This window comes from Danio rerio, chromosome 21, assembly GCF_049306965.1.
Source record: "Danio rerio strain Tuebingen ecotype United States chromosome 21, GRCz12tu, whole genome shotgun sequence".
Lineage (NCBI taxonomy): Eukaryota > Metazoa > Chordata > Actinopteri > Cypriniformes > Danionidae > Danio > Danio rerio.
Genome location: NC_133196.1, coordinates 49,820,001 through 49,844,000, shown reverse-complemented (window position 1 = coordinate 49,844,000; position 24,000 = coordinate 49,820,001). Strand labels below are relative to the sequence as shown.

The following is a 24,000-nucleotide window of genomic DNA, read 5'->3' as shown; positions in this document are numbered from 1 at the left end:
TCGCTTTAAATGCAAATGAGATTGTGCTCTTTTCTGAAGAGGGCGGAGCTACAAACACCTGTGTGTCAGCATAGTGACAGGTGTAAAACAGCAGTGTGTGTGTTGTGAGTGCTGGTCAGGTGTGTGTGTGTGCTTCAGTGTGAGTGTGTGTTGCAGCTTCTGTCAGTCTATGTGGCTCCTGTCACTGTTCATCTAGAACTCCACATCTATAATCCTCTTAGTCTATGCTGAGATCATCTTCAGCAGCTCAAACACTCTAATGGCTAATGGACAGACGACTGCTTCTCACTCAGGCCTGCTGATTATGCTAATGAGATGGAGAGATGGGCACTAGTGGGCGGGGCTTTCCCCCTCTGATGACACGTACAGCAGGAGAATGTCAATCACAGTGTTTCTGCATCAAGTCTGATTAGAACAAACACGACTCCCTCATCTTTATCATTAAAGGCTGCTGGAGATACTCACACACACACACACACACACACACACACACACACACACACACTGCTCACACACACACTACTTGGTCTAAAGCCCTTATAAACGTGATCTTGTGTTTGTTTCTGCAGGTCATGTCGGAGCTCCTCTGCCGTGTAATCTCATTAAACTGGTGGATGTGGCTGAGAAGAACTACTTTGCTGCTAAAGGAGAGGGAGAGGTGTGTGTGTGTGTGTGTGTGCACTGCTCTGTTAGAGAGAAAAGCAAAGTAAGTAAACAGAACACTTGGGGTCATCATGAATGCTGGACGCTGTGTTTCAGATCTGTGTGAAAGGGCCGAATGTGTTCAAGGGTTACCTGAAGGACCCGGTGCGGACCGCCGAGACGCTGGACGCTGATGGATGGCTTCACACTGGAGACATTGGGAAATGGCTGGCGGTAAGATGATGAAAACACTGTTGCTCCTTCAGGACTCCTCGATTATGAAATATCGCAAATGTAATGTAATGTAAGATTATTTCAGTGCGCTTCTCTTCCACATTTCTATAAATAGCAATGATCATGCAAGTGTGTGTAGCTCACTCCACCTTGTAAACAGCTCAGTCAAGTTGGTTTTAGGTTTGATATTTGCCCGACATTTGAGCACGCAATTATAGGATCATCTGCAAAGTACATCGACAAAACAAGGATGCACAGAAACGCAAACAAGAGGAAAGTGTTTCTAGAAGATTCCAGTAGAGGCCTGACTGATTCACTACAGAGAGCACGACTACTATACCTCTAACCATACAGCACATACACAGCAGAAATAGACAATAGACCTATCTCTTGTCATTAACATCAGTTAAACCCCTAAATGTTATTTTCTCACTATTTCACCTTCATTTATGTACACATCACAAATATATAGATATATAATTTTAAAGTGTGTAGCACATCGCCAGAAGAGGTTACAACAAGTGAGATTTATTCATATTTGTATTTATATAAATATATAGAATGCAAATAATTTTTAAAGATACTTACAGTAAATCACCCTACTGTAATTTAATGATTTTAAAGGGTGTCAGTGAGGCCTCTGAAAATGTACTACACTCTTTAAAATCATATAATGACAGTAGGGTGATTTACTGTAAATATTGCTCTTCAATATCTGTGTACTGTACAAATATAAAGGTAAATAAGGGTAAAATATCACCTGTAGTAAGTCAGTCTGGCCGCTGTGAATGTACTACACCCATTTAAATCATAACATTACAGTAGGGTGATTTACTGTAAATATCTCAAAAAATTATTTGCATTTTATATTTTTAATGAATAAATTTCACTTCCACTTCTGGCAATGTGCTACACACTTTAAAATGATATATATATATATATATTTGTGTGATGTGTAAATTGTGTACATGTGAGAAAATAGCATTTAAGGGCTTTACTGATGTGTACTGTATGCCTTTATTATTATTACATTATGTATTTTATTATATTATATAATTATAATCCCGACTCAATATTGCGTATACTTGCCATGTGACTATTGCGAACGATCACAATGCGATATCGATGCTGAAAACATTTAATGTGCTGCTCTAATGAGCACAAAGAAGGACAATCAGGAGGTAGAGGCTGCAGAGCGTTCTAGACAGAAACACTGGAGCTGTTGCACATCATAAAGTTCATCAGTACATTACGGTCAGCGCTCTAACATGAAGCCCTGTGTGTGATTAGGCATTTCTTTATATTTACACTTTAATTACGCTGCACAAATATGCATCAATATTCTGGCACATAAAGATGAATATAACTGATGACAGAAGCAGTGTAAGGCTGACGTGTCTAGACTGATTTCCACAGGAGCAGCAGGCGTTTCTTTATTATGCTCAGTGGGATTCTGTGGCCAGGGCTAGAGATTCTGTATAAGCATCAGGAAATGTTTCTTTTAGTAATTGTTTGTCTGTTTTCTCCATCAGAACGGCACACTGAAGATCATCGACCGGAAGAAGCACATCTTTAAGTTAGCTCAGGGTGAATATATTTCCCCAGAGAAGATCGAGAGCATCTACATCCGCAGTGAACCCGTGTCTCAGCTCTACGTCCACGGGGACAGCCTGCAGGTGAGTAAGAGAAGAGTTTACTGGATTACATTACACCAATGAAAACTGCGAATCAATTCATTTATTTATTTATATATATATGTATTTATGATGATATGATGTGGTCAGGACTGATGGTGGTGTGGGGAGACCCTCCTCATGCACATTATATGTATATATATGCACATTACTTACTAATTTGTACATATATACTGCATTTATTACGGCTGGCAAAAATTAGTCGCTATTAATTGCATCCAAAAATAGGTTGTTTGGACCTAATATATGTGTGTGCTGTATTATATTTACATGCATGCATTTATTTGAGAAAATGTTTCTATATATTTAGATATAAAATATACTGTATATGCATATCAAACAAATTATATCTAAATTTAAATATCTCATAGTGACAATATTCTCCTGTATAAATACACTTCTATGTATGAGTTTATATCACATATACATAATAAATATACTATATATAATAGACAGTAGGCGGCACGGTGTAAAACGCTGTGTATGTGCAGGAATAGTTGCCGGTTCATTCCGCTGTGGAGACCCCTGATTAATAAAGTGACTAAGCCGAAAAGAAAATGAATGAATGAATAATAGGCAGTTGACACACACACACATATATTATGTCAGAACCTTTATTTTGGATGTGATTATCGCATTAATCTTATCCCAGCTCTAGAATTCATATAAATATTATCCTCTGACTATTTTTGGATTTAGATTACTTTTGTGCGAACCCTTATTGGACGTCACATATACTGATGCAGGATAATCTTGTGCTATTTTGACAGAGAGAAATATAAATTCTCTTCGTTATTTATCCTCATCAAGAGCCTGAAGAGCTTGAGTTTAAACTTCACAACACTCACACTGATATACAGTACGTCACTGTCAGGGTCTGCTTAGAGTAACTCTATAGAGTCACTAAACCACATATTCTGCAGTTAGGAGCATTACAATACAGTGTGTTTGCATTGTGAGGATGAGCAACACATTTGCTGTCAAACTTAAGATCTTTTGTAATTTGCTGCTGTTTTTTGCAGTTGTGTGTGTTTTTTTAGGTGCAGTGTGCTAAACTCTCTCAGCCATCGCACACTTCTGACTTAAAGTTACTTTTATTCAACCAACAAGTTTAGTTTTTGACTGTAACTGGCACAAGCTTCTCCAAAAATATAATACAGTGATGTACAGAGGCATCATAGTGGAAAAACATATCTCAGCTTTTGTTTACATTTGATCAAAAACTTTGTCAGAACTTGCCACGGCAAAAAAAAAAAAAAAAAAAAAAAAAAAATATATAATATAATAAATATAATATAATATTATAAATTATCATAAATATAATATAATAAATATAATAAATATAATATAGCATAATATAATACAAATATGAGAATATAATCTAATAAATAAAATAATTGAGAATATAATACATTTAATATAATATAGTATAAAATAATAAATATAATATAGTATAATATATGAAAATATAATATAATAAATATAATATAATATAATAAACAATAAAATAGAGAAAATCAATGAGTTGTAAACTATTTACCATCATAAAAAAATTATAAAAAAACTGCGTGTGTATTCCGATTATGAGTATTATATAAAGTAGTTTCCTCTTATTACTAGTACTGATTGTCATAATCTGATTATGAAATTTTTTATTATTATAATCCAGTTTAATATTAATCATACACCCTCCATCTTCACACTCGGATCTGTGTGTGTGTGTGTGTTTCCAGTCGTGTCTGGTGGGCATCATTGTCCCGGATCCGGAGGTTTTTCCCTCGTGGGCTCAGAAGAAAGGTTTTGACGGAGGTTTCCACGAGCTGTGTGAGAATAAAGTAAGTCTGATCCTGAACTGGCTGAGCGTGGGTCAGTGTATTCTGACTGTTAACTGTGCTGTTTCTGTTGTGCTGTGTGTGTGTGTGTGTGTGTGTGTGTGTGTGTGTGTGTGTGTGTAGGAGCTGAAGAAGGCTATTCTGGAGGACATGGTGCGGCTAGGGAAAGCGAGCGGCCTCCATTCATTTGAACAGGTGCGTTCATAAACTCAGCCTTGAGTTATCCGTGATGATCATGTGTGGCTGGAAAGCGCACGTTTAACCCTTAAAGCTTCCCTAAAGACATTTCTGGACAAAATCATTTAATTTAGATCTTTTTAAAAATAGTTTCTTTAATCTGAGCAGTTTGAGATTGGGTGAACTGGGTGCTCCGGTTTCCCCCACAGTCCAAACACATGCGCTATAGGGGAATTGATCAACTACATTGGCCGTAGCGTATGAGTGTGTGTGTAAATGAGTGTGTATGGGTGTTTCCTAGTACTGGGTTGTGGCTGAAAGGGCATCCGCTGTGTAAAACACATTCTGGAATAGTTGGTGGTTCATTCTGCTGTGGCGAGCCCTGATGAATAAGGGACTGAGCTGAGGGAAACTGAATGAATGTACAGTACCGTATGTTTGACCTGCTTAAGAAATGCTGATTGTTGTCCATCAGTTTGTATTCAGTGGCAGAATCACACCACACGTCCACATGAGATGATCCCTCCTGTTTCTGTCTCTCCTCCAGGTCAAAGACATCTACATCCACAAGGAGATGTTCTCCATAGAAAACGGATTGCTGACCCCGACTTTAAAAGCCAAGAGACCCGAGCTGAAGGAGTATTTCAAGGAGGAGATCCAGGACCTGTACAGCAGCATCTCCATGTAACCAAAGAGCGGGACGTTTTGGCCATTCCTCCATCATCATCATCATCATCATCATCATCATCATCATCATCATTTCTCCTCCCTCATGGAAAGCAGCTGGCAGTGGCAGCAGCTCTGAGCGAATGAGCCGTGGGTCCAGACCGAGCATGAGCTTACAGAAGCAGTGATCTTCCTCTGGCCGTGAATGTCAACAGTCGGTGTGCCTTTAGAAAACCACAGCAGAACCTCCATGTCCAGCTAGCGTGCATGTTTCATTCCTCCAACAGGCAGAGGATCAGACGGTCCAGTTTTGCTTAGGGCTCAGAGAGGATATCCAGCAGACGTTGAGCTGAAGGCCATGCATGCAGGGTGCCGGCGCTCCAGCGTGGACGTCCCCGTCATTCAACTCAACACTACACTCGTCATCAGATCTGTGCGCTGACTCCTCAGAATCAGTCAGGACTCGATCTGTCATCTAATGACCCAGCGGCAGCACATCCTCTCAGCTTACTAAACAAAGTAAAAACACTTCCAACATCTCTCAGAGCAAACTGCCGCCTCAGTTAAGGATGTAAAACAGGGGTGGCACATTTTGTCAGCTTCAAATGTCAGAATGAATCAGCATATTAATAATGATGTATGAACATTTCAGAAGTCCATCAGGGTGAATTATTAGGGGAAGCTTATTTTACAGCATGTATATCCCCAGCAGGCACACAACGTCTTAAGACATTACTATTAGCTTAGATTTAGGTCGTGACATCATGTGACCAAACGTCAATATCGTGCCAGTGTGTAAGTTCAGCATTATTGTTTAATGACGTTGATATTTGGTTGATGATTGGTGTTGGAAAGTGAGCAAAATACGTCAAGCCAACATCTTAAACCAACATCATATTCATCACGTCAGACACTGACACTTGTTCAAAACACAACATCCAATGTCTGATAGACGTCATAGTGGTAACGTCCACACAACATTATTAGACGTTGATATTTGGTTGGACATTGACAATTTTCATTTCCAAACAAAATGCTGGGTCAGATTGAACTCCTTATCTCTCTTATTATATCTTTATTTCAGATGGTAACTTTTAATAAAGATGTACAAACAGGATAGCACATTTTGTCAGCTTCAAATGTCGATCAGAATAACTACCAGCTTAAATAAGGGTGTAAACACAGATTATTTACCTAGTTTCACAGGAAAACTCATTAAAGTTTGACTTGTTATTTCCTAAAACTAAACAGTATGCTTTACTTGCTTAAAAAAAGCTTCTCTGTCGGATATTGTTAGATATTAATCCACCAGATGGCAGTTCAGTGCCAGAATCTGGATTGGATTGTAATTTGGTTCACAGCAATAGCCGACACAGAACACCACACAAATAATTATTAAAGGTCATATAAAAACTAACTATTATTAAATAAAATGGTCATTTAAACAGAACAGTTACCAATAATACATGTGCAAACAGCAGGAGTATCCAGTGATCATGAGCAAAACACAACTTAAATCAAGAGGCCTCTTCTAGACAAGTAAAGCACGTTGTCTTATCTTCAGGATGCAGCACATGTTGTCTGCTTCAAATGTTATTTCAAAATAAGAGTGTCAATATGTTCAAATGTCTATCACCCTGCATTTTAAATTGAATTTGTTTCATTTTTAATTAGCTTATTGTTTATTAGAGAGGTAGTTCATTGCATTTGATGCTGACACATGGTGTTACCCGTTTATACACCCAAGTTAAAGCTGCTAGTTCATTCTGATAGACGTGTGAAGCAGATAAGATGTGCTCCCGCTGAAACATGACAGATTGAGCTATTTTGAAGAGTTCATCAGCACAGATCATCTGAACACCGGTGCGACTCTCTCTGCCAGACCACTCGCTTTTCAGTTCTTTCACCCTGAAGCATTTCAGTAGTAGTGTACATTTTTGAAGAAAACTAGACGTGAGAATATATAAGCAATGGTTTGACGTGTAGAGAAACCAGTAAGATTTGAGTCTGCTCTTGAATGATATCAGAACTTTCTCTTTGTGTTTGGCAGAAGGCTCATGTTCATTTCTGTATTATCACACTTCAGCACATTCTCACTCCCGACTCCTCATTTAATGTCCTTTGTGATGCTCCGGACATCCCTTCGGCTTGACTTTTGCATTATGCGTCTGATTATGCAGTGTATTGCGTGTGTCTGTCAAATACGAATCACTTTATTAAGATGCATACTCTCAGATAGTGTTGTCGAAAATGTATGGATAATTATCTACAGTGTACTCAACTATTTAAAATGATCCAGTCTTGCTTTCGGTTTGTATTGAGACCAAAATCAGAAGAGAGATGAACAATTAATAATACTATTAAGATTTCAACACTTGTTTTAATCAGAAAATAAGACGAGATTGCACTCATTTAGTGTCATGTTCCCTAATTTAATGCATTTCAGACTTAAGGACTGCTGACGTACCGGGGATAAAAAGCATTTTACAGTTTAGTGTACTTCATTTGCATACTTTTAATGCGGCATCATTTGTTCCCCACGGTATCAACAATAGTATCGAATATCGGTATTTTCAAGGTATCGTATCGAAGTTGGAAATTCCAGTATGGTGACAACACTACTTACAATAATGTTTTGGAGCATCTTCCACACACCAGACCCTAAACCTGCCCACTTCACAACAACATAAAGCAGCAGCAGCAGGCAAAAGACAGTGGAATCACCTCTATTTATTACAAAAACAAGCATAGAAAAGCAATATAAACAAGGCCTGTTGCATTATAACCATGTCTATATGGGAAAAACGGAGTGATTTATGATGTTTTGACATGGGCGAGGTGAGCCAGCAGTTGTGTCGGTTCCTTCTAGAAAGTCTTGGAAGACTTGAATACTCTTATCTGTTCAGTAAACTGCGGCTGTAGTTGTATCTGTTCACTATGACCTGTTTTATATTGACGAATGGATGTATGGATGGGTTTAGTGCTAGGAGCTGGTTTACTTGTGTAACGGAGGCCAGCGAGTAAGTGCTGTGCAGGTAAACCTCACTCCTCTGACCTTTAAAGGTGCTCTAGCGACAGACGCCAGAGGTCATGGTCTTTAGGCTCCTTGGTAGAGCAACCGAATCCCATGCGGAAGGTCACCGGTTCGATACCAGCTCGGAGCGGGTTGGGTGGCATATAACCAGCGTGGTTACATTTGCTCGTAAATCTGTTCAAGGTGTAATGTACGTCCAGTAGTTTTGACTGTTTACTCTAGACAAACTCACACCTCAATAACAGCCAAACTATTACCCGACATGTCATTTCATCTCAACCCTTTGGATTAGCACATCAACACCAAAGGTTTTAAAGCAAGGATAGCCCTATACACTTTATGAAGGGGTTCACTATATATAATGACGTCAATATAATGCTATTATACAGATTATTGTAGAGCAGTCGGGAGTGAGAATGTGTCGCTCAGTTATTTTAGATTTCTTCTTATGGCATTAAAACACGATGCATTTCACTCGCCGCCTTTCGTAGGCCTCCTCAGTCGGCCTGTGTTGTGTTTCCGCTAGAATGTTTTTTTTAGCTAATTTAATGATCAGGGTTATTCTGTTGTTCATTTATTTATTCCTCTCAGAGGTTGAATGCCCCTAGTCTCCGCACAGCTTTATGCTCAGTTTTATTTGCAGATCAACACAGCTGATTCCTCCTAGTTTCAGGCTCGGGATTCGGTGGTGAGAATCGTCAGAGCAGCGTTCTGTCAGCGTCTGTTTAATTAGCATCGTCAAGCGTTCATCACAGTCTTTCCGTCGAACAGCACGTAGACATTCGCCAGTATGAGCGGTGAGCCTTACACACGTTTTATGTTACAATCTGGAGAGAAAGAACGGTTTGTTTTCCCTTGATTTTGACCAGCGGTTTGTGTTTTGGTAATTCTAACAGTTCACCTGCATCTTTTCCTGATAATAAAGTCTTTTCTGCGCATGTACATCTCTGCATATACACTGACATAGTGACGAGTGTGAGCAACAGATGTAAAAATAAAGACGAATTCTTTGTAATTCTACTGGTTGTGGTGATGTTTAGTGTGTGTGATTAAGATCAGAGATGTCACATGATTAATATTCCTCATGACAGATGGAGTGATGTGTGTATGCCGGATCTTTCAGTGTTTGTCAAAGCCCTGCGATGGGTTTTCTGATATGTGGTCAGGTTCAGCATGTTTGTTCACTGTGAGCTGATACTGAATGATCATTTTTGGGTGAACAACAACAGCCAGTCTTCCTTCTCTCTCTGCCTTTGATCATTGTTAGATCCCATGACTAGGGCCATGACGAATCTGCTGACATTCTTGTGCTATTTCTGCACAGCATTTAGTAAAATATGCAGATTAGCTGTGAAGATAGCTGTGTGTGTGTGTGTGTGTGTGTGTGTGTGTGTGTGTGTGTGTGTGTGTCTGAGATAGTACTTGATCATGTTTAGTTCATGTGGATTCTGAATGGCAAATGCTGAATAGTGATAAAGAGCAGAAAACTGGGTAACACTTTATAATAACTCCACACTATGATCCATTTATTAAGCATTAGCAAATAGTGAATTCATTATCTGTTAAGCGCTAACTCTACATTAATAAACATTAGTAAGCAGTTTATAACTGCAGCTACAAATGCTCTATTCTTGACTTACAAACACATGTATAATGTGCTTAATTGGACTTTCATACTTTGTTAATTATTTATTGTTCATTACTAAATTATTACATCTTTTACAAACCAGTTATTTAAGTATTGTTGGTGTTTTTTAAGGTCATTCAGAATGAGTTAGTAAATGATTAATAAACTATTGAAATCAACATTTATATGTCTTATTATTCAGGCATATACTAATAGTTAACTAATATGTTAATAAATGCTTTATTAACACAACTTCATGCAGTTTTGTGAGCTAATCTAAAGTGAGGACTATTAATGCTTTAATAAATGCCTTATAAATGACTATTACAGCATCAGTTAAATTCTAAAAAAGTACATAAACATTATTCATTTCTATTCATTTAAAGATACACAAATCAAACAGTATCAAATGAAAGGTAGATCTGTTCAACGTGATCTAAAATAAAAGTACTGTGCAGTTTAAACATTGCACCTTATCATAGTGTTAAATTATTAAATTGATGTTGTTTTACCCAATTTTATGTTGTATTTTGACACTCCTGTTATTCAGCCATGTTTAATACTCACAGTAATTTTGCTTTTTAGATAAGAGTGCAAAGATTATTGTTCATTTGATACCGAGCCTTTAATAATCATTTATAAAGCATGAAGACTCCTCACTTTAGATTAGCTCACAGAACTGTATGCAGTTGAGTTAATAAAGCATTTGTTAACATACAGAGTAACCATTGACATATGCCTGAATAATAAGATGTAAAAACCTTGATTTCAATAGTTTATTAATCATTTACTAACTCATTCTGAATGATCTTAAAAACCTCCAACTACTCTCAAATACACATGGTTTGTAAATAATGCAATACTTCATTTAGTAATGAAAAATAAATCATTAACAAAGAATGAAAGTGCAATTATTAGGCACATTATACATGAGGTTGTAAGTCAAGAATACAGCATTTATAATTGCAGTTATAAACTGCTTGCTAAATTTGATAAATGTACAGTTAATGATTAACAAGTATGCTTGATAATGCTTATTAAATGATTCATAGTGTGTAGTTATTATAAAGTGCTACTGAAAACTCCTGCTCATGTTCAGGAGCAGAAACAGACAGACGACACTTCACCTGTTGTTCTTCATCTTTCTGGAGGTGTTCCTGAAGCCCAGAGCTGCTGTCAAATGAAGGTCTGTGTTGATGGAGCGCTGTACTCTCTGCCCGGTAACAGGAGCAGTCGGCTTTATTCAACAAAATAGTAAAAATACAGTTTATATATAGCACAATCTCTTATATCAGCTGTACATCATCAGTCACATTCATTTACAACAGAACAGACCATAAAAAACCTGTATGCTTATATCAATAATACAATCGACGCTGTTCAGACCCAAACTACACACGGACTAACAGTAAACCAGCATCCATCATCATACTCCAGTTCTGTCCCTTAATAGAATAGATTTATCAAGCCTGTACAGCCAATGTCCAGTTGATGTCCACATGTGCTGCAGACGGAGAGAGATCTGCTGTCAGCCTGTACAAAACCCCCCGTCCGCCCGGGACGGACCTGTCCAGACGCACAGCTAGCATATAAATATAGTTCCCTTGTCAAGCAGTGGTGATCCGGCTCACGGCAGTATGTACAACTGTAGAAAGCAGCTGTCCATCCGGCACACACACACACACACACACACACACACACACACACACACACACACACACACACACACACACACACACACACACACACACACACACACACACACACAGCACTGTTATTGCGGATAAACCCAGGCAGCAGACGGAGAAACACTGTAAACCGAGGAGCTGTAAACACGTCTGATGCTGAGAAGAGTCCAGAAGATGAGCAGAGCATCAGAGCAGTACCGTAACGCTGAGTCTGTGTGTGTGTGTGTGTGTGTGTGTGACGCAGACCAGGAGGAGCAGCAGATGAAGACCACATGCTCTTCTTCCTCACAGAGAGAAACACTGGAGGATGGAGATCAGAGACCAGGAGGACCGCCAGTCACACTGCAGACACCTGCTCATCTGAAACACACACACACACACACACACACAGACACACACACACACACACACACACACACACACACACACACACACACACACACACACACACACACACACACACACACACACACACACACACACACACACACACACACACACACACACACACACACACACACACACACAGGAAGAATGAGTTGTAGATTGACACAACAGAGTGACATTAGCAAACACACACAGCTCAAACAATCTCAGTGTTGGACTGTCAATCTCACACCACAGTCCAGCACTGATCATCATCATCATCATCCTCTCTTACTGGGAGTTTACACTCCAAATATCTGAATATTCTTAAACCAAAAAGCATTTCTAGACAAGCAACAAATATAGTGTTGTTCTCAGAAATAAAGAGTCAAAATGAAGTGAGTTTCTCCTTAAAACAAGTGTGACCCTTTAATCAATAGATGCATTGATTTTTTTTCATTTAAACAAGCAGAATAATCTGACAATGGGGGAAGCAGAATAATCTAGTTTTCCCTGTTGACATAAGATGATCCTGCTTCCCCCATTGTCAGATTATTTTGTTTGTTTTAATGAAAAAAATCAATGCATCTATTGATTAAAGGGTCACACTTTACAATAAGGTTCATTAGTTAATGTTATTTACTGCATTTACTAACATGAACAAACAATGAACAATACATTTACTACAGTATTTGTTCATGCTAGTTAACATTAGTTAATGAAAATACAGTAGCTCATTGTTAGTTCATGTTAACTCTTGGTGCATTAACTAATGTTAACAAGCATGGACGTGGATGTTAATGATGCATTAGTAAATGTTCAGTTATGATTATTAATTGCTGTACATGTGTTGTTCATGATTGTTCATGTTAGTAAATGCATTAACTAAAGTGTTACCGATTTAAGATGCTTTAAAATGCTGTTATTGATTTAAGAGTTTGTAGATATTTGCATTAGAAATAAGACCAAAGCTGTAAGCCAGGCTGCTTTCACACCTAGACATTTGTTTGGGCATCTTGTGTGTTCGCCTCTGTTAGTTTGGTCAGTTTGGGCATCTGTGAACATCACAATCATGCTCAGATCCGCACAAAGAAGCAGGGAAAATGCTTCAAGAGGACCCTAAAACAAGACGGACCCGACCATTTAGGTTATACACGGCAAAAATTCTTTACTTTGTTTTTTTGTCTTGTTTCAAGTCCAAATATCTAAGAATTCTTAAATCAAGAAGAATTTTCAAGACAAGTAAAACATTTAGTCTTGTTTTCAGAAGTAATACTTCTTATTAAGAAGATTAAATTCAAAACTCAAAATTAAGTTTTTCCTTATGACAAGTTTTTTTCCGTTTGACATGAGATTATTTTACTTGTTTTAAGGAAAAACTCAATGTTGGCGTATTACTTCTGAAAACAAGACTATACGTTTTGCTTGCCAGGAAAATGCTTCTTGATATCAGAATTTGTAGATATTTGGACTAGAAACAAGAGGCTAATAGTATACAGATGAAAAGAGAATAGTGTAATCTGGATTTTGAAATCAACAAAAGTCATCTTTCAAAGATCTCCTACAGCAGCACCGAGCAATAGCCACGGCACAATCCACAAACCCCGGTCGGGTCCGGCAAATTTTCGGTTCCCCTTGAAACATCTCTGCTGTCGGCATGTGTTGTGTGTAAACGCAGGTGTGTTCTTGATTTGTTTGCATTGTGAGAGACAGCAGCAGTTTTTTTTTTATGTGTTTGTGTTGTGAGAGGGTGGCACGGTGGCTCAGTGATTAGTACTGTGGCCTCACAGCAAGAAGGTCGCTGGTTTGAGCCCTGTCTGGGTCAGTTGGCATTTCTGTGTGGAGTTTGCATGTTCTCCCTGTGTTGGCGCTATTAAAGAATTGATGAACTAAACTGGCCATATTGTATGAGTTTCTATGGGTGTTTCCCAGTACTGGGTTGCAGCTGGAAGGGCATCCACTATGTAAAACATGCTGGATAAGTTGGTGGTTCATTCCGCTGTGGTGAACCCTGATAAATAAGGGACTAAGCTGAAGGCAAATGAATGAGTGAGTGATGACTGAATGTGTTGTGAGGATTTGCCGCTGTCGAAGTGATGAGGATGATGTTAATTAGCTGGTGTGTTTTGTAACCGCATGTGTCTTCTTGACTCGCAGCACACTGAGATCTCTCGCTCACTGTAGAAAGCACCCTAGGAAGAGCACTGTTTGTAATGTGCTGTGAATGCTATGAAGCCTGTGTGTGATCTGAGCTGGAGGTGTTTCTCTCCCCGCTGCAGGTTCTCCACATACCCTCCTCCCTCTCCACAGCGCACTGAGTGTGTCGGGACGGCTCCAGCTCGGGTTGTGGCTCCGCCAGGCTGCGTCTCAGTCTGCAGCTCTGCAAGGCGACTTTATATTCGGGCGGTTTGAGCTTCTGGGCGTCCTGAGCCTGAGCGGCGCCCAGAGTCAGACCCTGATAACCTGGCGGCGTTGGTGGAGGAGCACGGAAACGCTCGTCTTTACAGGGAGACGTTACACAGTACACTGGCAGAACACACACAAACACACACACACAAACAAACATCAATAAAAGAAATCATAACGTAAATCATAAAGACGATCACTGAGAAACTGACACAGCATGCAGAGGGGTGAACACCAGCAGATCTGAACACACACACACACACACACACACACACACCGCACAACATGCTTCTATTTCTTATTGTCTTTGTCTTGTTCAGGGTTCGTACTGGTGCTGGAAATCCTGGAAAATGCTTGGTTTTTAATAAAGTGTTTTCAAGGTTGGAAAAGTGCTTGAATCTGCTTGCATTTGGAATTGCAGAGCTCGTAATTGCGACCGTTTTGGTTGCAAATGTGCTCGAAATTTTATCTATGCGAGCTCAAAATATATTTGGGAACATTTGTGCATAAAGAGTGCATTAAATTGTTGCCGTTCGACCAGTTTTCACTGCAAAACGTTCACTGCATGCGTGTATTTAGGGGACATACACGCAGAAAAATGCCAAACGAAGCACTCAGGAATGGTTTAAAACAGACATGTCAACTTGCTACTAAACCCTAACAAAATCTGACTGGAAGTTCACTTTTTGAGATATCAACTTTATGTAGAAAGAGACCAAACTTAAAAACATATGTCTTCCAATACTTTACAATATTCTACCTTGCAATATTTTTAGGTGAACTATCCTAATAAAACTTGCTCCAAATTATTCACCAATTTAAGTTCAAATGTCATATTATCTTTTTAAAATAGCACAATGAATTTAAATGTAAAGTACATACAACGTACATAAAGGTAATTTGCCATGATTGTTAGGTGATGGAAAAGCATACAAATGCACGTTGAAAGTGCTTAAAGTGCTGGGAAGTTGGAAAAAGTGTAAGAACCCTGCTTGTTTCTAGTCCAAATATCTAACATTTTTAAAATTAGGAATTAAATTAACAAGACAATATTTTTACTTGTCTAAAAAAATGTTCCTTGATTTCATTGTTTTTAGATAAAAAAAGAAACAAGACTAAAATCATGTTTGCATGTGTGCTGGAGTCCTTTCTCACAGAAGACCACTGAAGAACTAAAGGAGTCGAGATGCCTAAAGTGCTGTAAAATGTTCTGTTTAAAAGCAGACTTGTTCTCATCCTTTCAGATATTTCACTCAACTTAATGAAAAGAACATGTTGATCAGTATAAAAAAGAAATGAGCAGTGTTGGGGAGACGCATTACACAAGTTATACACATTAAGTAACGAGTAAAGTAATGCATTACTTTTCAAAATGAAGCGATAATGAAAAATAAATAGCTGAAATAAAATGTAGTCACAATGAGAAGATGAAACAGACAGAAAGGAAGATGACAGAGCCTTACGTTTCTGCAATGTAAATATTCTCTTGATTGTGAACACATGAAGGAAAATAAAAGAGGATCATCTGAATGCACAGTGACTTTCCAGAGCTAATAAGACTAAAAGCACAAACACACTGTCATTATATACGGCATGTAGAGCTCTGGGTCTGGAAGCTCTCAGAAGATAACATATCCTTCATTAGTATTATCTGATGTGTTTTTTTAAAGGTAAATAAAGGTTATTCTGTGTATTGTAAACTCCTCCATAAAAAACACTGCAAGATCTGAATGAGATCAAGCCTCAGCAGGTCAGAAAAAGTAACACAAAAATAACGTGATGCATTACTGACCATAAAGAGTAATGCAACTATTTCATATTTTAGGGACTAACTCAATATTGTGATGCATTACTCTCCGAAGTTACTTTCCCCAACACTGGAAATGACCGAAGCCACACACCACCTTCATAAACATGCTCATTTCAGCAGAACATTTCAGACGGCACTTAGAGGATTTAGCTTCAAATGTGTTTTTTAAAACTGATTTCAGCATACTGTGGAACTATTGAGTACTACTGAGGACAGACACTGTGAGCTTTTGTGAGTGTGTGTCAGTGAGCATCAGATCTGCTGGTGTTCCTGTAAAGCAGCGCTCCTCAATCCTGCTCCTCGTGTCCCCCTGCTCTTATTTTAAAAGACTTAAATAATCACTCATTAGTAGAGATCTCCATGAACTGTGTTGAGATCGACATGTTCCCTACATAGTGTTCACTACTTTCTACCCCCTGCACAGGGGAAATCAGCTGAACTCGAAGCTTAATTCATTAACAAAACAAAAAAGACTTGCACTACTCATCTGTATGCAGATATAGATTCGTACAGTAGTGTGAAGGGCTTTTGTCTTGTTTCCAGTCTAAATATCTGAACATTCTTAAATTAAGAAGCATTTTCTAGACAAGTAAAACATTTTGTATTGTTTTCTGAAATAATGAGTCAAAATGAAGAGAGTTTTACCTTAAAACAAGCAGAGTAATCTGACAATGGGGAAGAGATATAATGATATTTCACAACTAAAGCAAGATTGATTTGCTTGATTTAAGAAAAGACTCACTTCATTTTGACTCATTATTTCTGAAAACAACACACCCTCATTCCCTCACCATACACACACGTTTAAGAGTGAAATGTGCAAATCATGATTCATCGAAAGCTGCATATTAAAATTTATTCTAAATGTCTAAAAAAATCAAGAACAACGGACAGCACACGTGTGCAATAATCATGTACGCCTAAAGAACCCTACATGTGTTGTTTACAGGATGAATGAAAAGCAGCTAGACGTTAACAACTGAGATTACAGTACATAAATCAGCTGCGGTGTCCTGTATGAAGATGATCAGTGTGTCTCAGGAAACGGCGTCTTTAGAGAGCCGACAGATGTGTTTCTGAGACTGATGGATGATCAATCACAGAATGCAGAATGTGTCATTTTAAAACAGTTTTTGATGAACATGTTTTGATGGAGCGCTCTGTGCGTCTGCAGCTGGAATAAACTCTGGCTGAGCATCAGGAGCGCTGATGCAGTCAAACCCTGAGTAGCATTAAAGCTCTTTCTGTAGATTCAGAGCCATCATTAGCTCGAATTCATTCATCTTGCAATTTTCTCTGGACGAGTGAGGAAAGCCCTTATATGGAGCTGATGTGGGCGTGTATCATGCAAATGACTAACCTCGTGCATTTTAGAAGACTCTGAATTCACTGACAGAAGAACGAGTGTGTACGCAAATGTGAATTAGGTGGAAAATGTCCATGAGAGTTTCAAATGTGCAGGTAAATATAAAAAACACGCTCTTAGTGATTTATACTTGTCTAGAAAATGCTTTATAAATGTTCATAAATGTGGACCAGAAACAGTAATAAGAGCCTGATGTTGTGTGTATAGCGGGGGGGTGTGTGAGGAGCAGGACTGTGAGCCGCCGCTGTAGAAACTGAAGCTGGTTTTCACCTATGAGCCCCTTCTCTGTGCTGGAGGTGATGGTCTTGTAGTCGGAGCCGTCGGCTGGATCTGTGCTGTTATGTTTAACTGGGTCATATCCGTCCTCTGAGTCTCGTTCCTCCAGCAGAGCTGGGTCCACCTCTGCGATCGGGCCGCCCATGGGGGTGTGGCGGAGGCTGAGCGGCTCTGGGGCCCGCTGCACCGTCTGCAGGCTGTCCTGAGGAGAATCAGGGGGCCACAACCGAGTTTAACCGGAGCACCCGGAGGAAACCGACACAGGGAGAACATGCAAACTCCACACAGAAACCACTGCGCCACCATGACGCCCCCTGACATGTTTACTTCTTAAAAATATTTAAAATGTTTCTTAAAATAAAAAAAAATAATAATTATATAAATATTTATCTGGACATTTAAAAGAAGATATTTGTGAGATCATTAATCGCAACAGCGAGATATTTTAATGTAAGGTTACGATAGCAACAGAATCGCATGGATACCTGAGAGTTGCTGGAGCAGGAGGTCCAGCTGGCGCGTCCGCTGTCCGCTATCTCTGAGACGGAGGAGTGTTCAGGGGCCGTCAGCTCCTCAGCACTGTTGGAGACGGTGGAGAGCGCTACTGTAGAGTCCCGTACAGATGAAGACCAGCTGAGACAGAAGAATACAGCACAGACTCAACACACGGCTGCACACCACACCTGACAACACTCTAAATCCAACCCGCTCTTTAAGATCTCTAAACTCAGGGCTATCCAGAATAGCAAAGTCCACTAAAGGAGGTCGAGCCTTCTCATTTATGGCTCCTAAACTCTGGAATAGCCTTCCTGATAATGTCCGAGGCTCAGACACACTCTCTCAGTTCAACACTAGATTGAAGACCGATGTTTTTAGTAAAGCAAACACACGGCGCAGCACATAACCGTATGATGCATGAGTGTGCTCCACACAAATGAGTGGGCTTGACAAACCACCTGAAGGACACACTCCTCTCCCGGTCTTTCTGTATTCCTCCTGTATTTCTAATTAATTGAGCTGAAAGTCATCAAAAATGCTGGCAGACAACTTAGACTTAAAGACAAAGGCCGTCATGACAGTGTGATGATGGTGTGTGAGTGTACCTGCAGTCTGCTGGAGTGTGTGTGAGTGTGTGTGTCTCTGCCGGGACGCTGGCGGGGGCCGCTGTGAGTCCCGAATCCACAGAACAGTTGCTGACGATGCTGGAGCGGGACGAGATCTCGCTGGAGTCTGACAGATCAGAGCGACCCGCGGGCATCAGGGCGTAACCTGCAGACAGAAAACAGTTCAACATGCTGCTTTCACTCGCGCTTCTAGAACAAATATCTACAAATCCTGACATCACAAGACATTTTCTAGAGCTGCAAAACATGCTGCAGATATAATGTTTCTCAGATATAATGAGTTTCTCCTCAAAACAAGCTAAATACTCAGCCAATGGGGAAGCAGAATGATCATGTTTTCGCTTTAAAATAACATTATTCTGCTTCCCTCATTGGCAGATTATTGGCAGACGTTAAAACCACATGCCTTTAAATAGAGTAAAATGGTTTGCTCTGATCTGTATCTTAATTAATAATCCTAATAATTATAAAAATGGATGGACATATAATAGGTTATACCACTGTGAATGCATAAACACGTCTATAATAATGCATTAATCAGTCTACTCAAGAACAAAACCGGCAGATCTAGAGCAGCAGAACTATCCACAAGACACTTTTCTTGTAAAACAGCGGATGTGTCTACATATAGCCTAACATTAATGTCAAACTAGATGCTTAATTTGACCCACAGTAAGCTCTAAAATAGCTAATCAGAGGTTACTGTAGGCCAGAATACACCACACATCCCTCAAAACACTGACAACTCAAATACACCTTATTAAGAAATTAGATGTCATTTAAACAAACACCTGAATTAGATTGACTGAAGCATGCATTAATCAAACTAACATTACTGAACAAGTTGAAGAGCCATATATAATTCACACCCTGGAAAAAGGGACTGTCAAACTAAGGTGACATCACTGTTCTGCATGTGAAGTGTGCAGCTCAGAGCAGTGTTGTTTTCTTTCCAGGCGGTTTCTAAGTGTAAGAGCTCATCTGGTCAACCACACTGTCAGTTCCTCTACTAGTTTCTTTCTTCAGCTGTCAGTAAACATGTGTGTGTGCTGTATTTACCTGAGCTGGCTTACACCTGCCACTGAGATGAGATCGAGACTGCGCAATCAGATCAAATATTACTGACGTTCACTTCTATCTGAACATGATGGACAATAAATATACAGCTGAAGACCGAATCATTCACCCTCCTGTCAAATTTGCATTATTTTTAATATTTCCCAAGTAATGGAGAGATGTTTTCATATAGTTTAATAACTCTGATTTCGGTCAGACTTTATTGTGATGGTCTGTTTGTTGAATTTAAGTTACAGTGCATCTACATGTCAACTAATCCTCATTAGATTATCAGTAGACTGTTGGGTTAGGGTTAGTGTAGGTTAACATGTACTTGTAAAGTTTCTTATGGTCAGTTAAACGTCTGATGAAGAAGCAGCATCAGCAGACATTAAGCAGACAGTCTACTCATACTCTAATGGACCATTAGAATGAAGTGCTAACCTGATTTATTTTCTCTTCTTCATGATGACAGCACATAATATTAGACTAGATATTCTTAAGACACTAGTGTTCAGCTTACAGTGACATGTAAAGGCTTCACTAGGGTAATTAGGGTAAAGTTAGGGTAATTAGGCAAGTCATTGTATAACAGTGGTTTGTTCTGGAGACAATCCAACACTAATATTGCTGAAGGGGGTGAATAATATTGACCACAGCAGTTCTAATTCATATATAATCATTTGTGACTGCGTTTATTCCTGCCAAACTAAAAGAAATCAGACTTTTCTCTGATTTACATAATATAATGAGAATACAGCAGGACATTCTCCTCTGTTAATCATCAATTGGGAAATATCTGAATGATGGAGGGTGAGCAAGTCTGTCTTCAACTCTATATCGCATCACCAGATGTAGGTATTCAAACCTAAAGCGCAACACAAAAACATCTGCCTTTATTACACAACACAGGAGAACACATGAACACATCTGAACAATCCTGTCAGCTAACATCCTGACGACACTCACTCCACACACTGCCTCTCTAGGTTGTGTCTTGTTTCTAGTCCAAACATCTGAACATTCTTAAATCAGGAAGCATTTTCTAGACAAGCAGAATATAATGATCAAGCAAACACTGACTGAAAGGAATAATCACCCCGTAAGAATGCAAATCAACACACACTTTACTCTCCCTCTGGTGTTTCCAAACCTTAATGAGCTTCTTTCTCCGGTTCAACACTAAAGAAGATTCTCTGAAGAAGCTGGAAACCGGTCACCATTGACTTCCATTGTATTTGTTTTCCTACTGTGGAAGTCAGTGGTTACAGGTTTCTAACATTCTTCAAAACATCTTCTTTTGTGTTTAACAGAAGACAGAAACTCATAAAGGAACAAGTGAAGGACGATTAATGACAGAATGGTCAGTCCTGAGGGAACTGTGCCCGTTAGTGGGACTCATTATGTCTGAAAATGAGAGGATATGTTGAGCTTGTCTGATTGAAGAGCTTTTACATATTTATACTTAGAAACAAGACACACACTCTGAGCAAAGAACGCTTTTCTGCAGTCTCATATGGCTAACACTGAAACACACTTCAGCCTGGCTGTGCTGATGGACATGTGTGTGTGTGTGTGTGTGTGTGTGTGTGTGTGTGTGTGTGTGTTTGCTCACACCAGCACCATGATGAATATATTAGTGTGTGTGTGTGTGTGTGTGTGTGTGTGTGTGTGTGTGTGTGTGTCTGCTCACCCCAGCACAATAATGGGTGTGCTCACCCCAGGGCCATGGTAAGTGTGTGTGTGTGTGTGTATGTGCGTGTGTCTCTGTGTGTGTGTATGTTCACTCCACCACCATGATGAATACATTAGAGTGTGTGTGCTCACCCCAGCACCATGATGTGTGTGTGAGTGTGTGTGTGTGTGTGTGTGTGTGTGTATGAATAAAACTCATCCTCATCTGATCAGACAGTTTTGCTCCTGCAGTGTGTGTGTGTGTGTGTGTGTGTGTGTGTGTGTGAATAAAACTCATCCTCATCTGATCAGACAGTTTTGCTACTGCAGTGTGTGTGTGTGTGTGTGTGTGTGTGTGTGTGTGAATAAAACTCATCCTCATCTGATCAGACAGTTTTGCTCCTGCAGTGTGTGTGTGTGTGTGTGTGTGTGTGTGTGTGTGTGTGTGAATAAAACTCATCCTCATCTGATCAGACAGTTTTGCTCCTGCAGTGTGTGTGTGTGTGGCTCTGCTGTCTGTCTCTGGAGCGGCTCCAGTCTCTAAAGAGCGCGACCGGCGACCGGAAACGCTTGCGGCGGCTCACTTCCTGACTCTGCCTACTCTCTTCCTGTCTGCTGCTCTGACAGGTGATGCTCCAGATGTGTTTCTGAAGGAAAGCCCCACCTATGCCGTAGGTGCGTCCACCAGGGGCCGGAGCCGAGGAGCCGTTCTGCCGAGACGACGAGACGCTCACTGTAAGGGGCATGATGGGAAAAATACTGTTAGACTCAGCACACTGAAACACATGCTTTACTTACACCAGGCATGTCCAGACTCAGTGCTGGAGGGCCGGTGTCCTGCAAAGTTAAGTTATAGCCCCAATCAGACACACCTGGGTTGGCTAGTCAAGCTCTTATAGGCTTTTTGGAAACATCCCTGCAGGTGTGTTGAGGGAAGTTGGAGATAAAATCTGCAGGACACCAGACCTCCAGGACCGAGTTTGGACACTCCTGGCCTAGTGCAAATATCTGAACATTCTGCAGTGGGTGATCATCAACATGTTGTGCTGGTTGAAGAGCTCTCATATTCAATACTGTCAAGCGTTTACGCTGAAGCCGGTGTGAATCGGGCGTAAGAACGCACAGATCTACGTACAGGCTAATGAAAGCACTCCACTACTGCAGTAACTGTCTGTGCTCATTTAAGAGAAGTTTAGTTGTGTTTCAAATAAACACACAGGACAGACATGACAAACACACAGCCAAATGCCAAAGTGTTCACTTTCAGTCCTCTTTAAATGGCGCATACAGAAGCTGCTCTGAGAACAGTGTGTTGATCAATATGAAGCGCGTCCGTCAGTCAGCACTGATGTAATCATAGACGGATTTAGAGGTTGTGTAGGAAGAGTGATGATCGTGTTGTATTCATTTCAACATGCTTTCAAGCCAAAATAAAGCAGAAACAGAATTCTCTGGAACAGCTCTTGCAATTGTGTCACGTCTGACATCGGCTCTGTGTTGATACCTTCACTTTTCAGATGAAAAGTACGAGAGAAATACGGAAATAATTAAGCGGGATGAAAGCGGGACACACGAGGAAAAATATGACAGGTATGTCATACAGGGCTGATTATCCAGTGTTGGTCCAGCAGTTGAAGCACAGGTGAGTGTGTACCTTTGCGTGGAGAGCCCTGCGGGGACACGGTGGGACTGGAGTGCAGGGACGAGACGGTGGACAGGCTCTCTTCTGTTCTCCTGCTGTCCTCGGCTGCACCAGCGGATTTCTTCAGCGTCTGCGGGGAGTTTGGACCTGACGAGAACAGCAGACGCTCACACACTGATCACACACACACTAGGGCTGCACAATATATGGTTTGAGCATCGATATCTACAGTTAAAGTCAGAATTATTCACCCCTGCCTAGTCCACCTTATTAACCTAGAAAAGCCTTTAAATGTCACTTTAAGCTGTATAGAAGTGTCTTGAAGAATATGAAGTAAAATATTATTTACTGTCATCATGGCAAAGAGAAAATAAATCAGTTATTAGAGACGAGTTTTTTAAACTATTATGCTTAGAAATGTGCTGAAACAATCTTCCCTCCATTAAACAGAAATAGGGGGGAAAAAATAAACAGGGGCGTTAATAATTCAGTAGCGCTAATAATTCTGACTTCAACGGTATATGTGTGTTCCCACTATAATCACATCGCAGGATTAGATGATTTATTAAAGAATAAAAGATACAGGCATTATTAATATTAATATGATTAAATAATGTATTCAATATTGACCATGCTGATTTATGTTTGAATGTTCAGTTCTCTACATTGAACAGAAATTGGGGAAA

At 39.8% G+C, this 24,000-nt stretch overlaps 3 protein-coding genes across 18 annotated transcripts in view; 1 reads left to right on the top strand and 2 right to left on the bottom strand.

The window, feature by feature from the left end:
* Positions 1-9,299, top strand: part of acsl6 (acyl-CoA synthetase long chain family member 6) — a 39,284-nt gene extending 29,985 nt beyond the window's left edge. Inside the window, exons 16-21 of the mRNA XM_073935561.1 lie at positions 570-658; positions 760-876; positions 2,409-2,552; positions 4,304-4,405; positions 4,526-4,597; positions 5,127-9,299. Of these exons, the coding sequence (XP_073791662.1) occupies positions 570-658; positions 760-876; positions 2,409-2,552; positions 4,304-4,405; positions 4,526-4,597; positions 5,127-5,267 (665 nt within the window). The 3' untranslated portion in view covers positions 5,268-9,299. The remainder of the gene's footprint in view (positions 1-569; positions 659-759; positions 877-2,408; positions 2,553-4,303; positions 4,406-4,525; positions 4,598-5,126) is intronic.
* The window catches only part of ddx46 (DEAD (Asp-Glu-Ala-Asp) box polypeptide 46), an 800,864-nt gene that overhangs the window by 148,614 nt on the left and 628,250 nt on the right, over positions 1-24,000 (bottom strand). The window lies entirely within an intron of this gene.
* The window catches only part of rapgef6 (Rap guanine nucleotide exchange factor (GEF) 6), a 77,479-nt gene continuing 64,578 nt past the window's right edge, over positions 11,100-24,000 (bottom strand). For 10 of the 16 annotated variants that reach the window (XM_073935544.1, XM_073935547.1, XM_073935546.1 and 7 more), the window contains 7 exons: positions 23,327-23,461; positions 22,337-22,405; positions 18,922-19,087; positions 18,304-18,451; positions 17,813-18,020; positions 14,253-14,486; positions 11,100-11,954 (listed from right to left, as the gene is read on the bottom strand). In XM_073935544.1, the coding sequence (XP_073791645.1) occupies positions 11,932-11,954; positions 14,253-14,486; positions 17,813-18,020; positions 18,304-18,451; positions 18,922-19,087; positions 22,337-22,405; positions 23,327-23,461 (983 nt within the window). In that variant the 3' untranslated portion in view covers positions 11,100-11,931. The remainder of the gene's footprint in view (positions 11,955-14,252; positions 14,487-17,812; positions 18,021-18,303; positions 18,452-18,921; positions 19,088-22,336; positions 22,406-23,326; positions 23,462-24,000) is intronic. The other 6 variants (XM_073935551.1, XM_073935552.1, XM_073935553.1 and 3 more) reach the window with 1 other exon arrangement.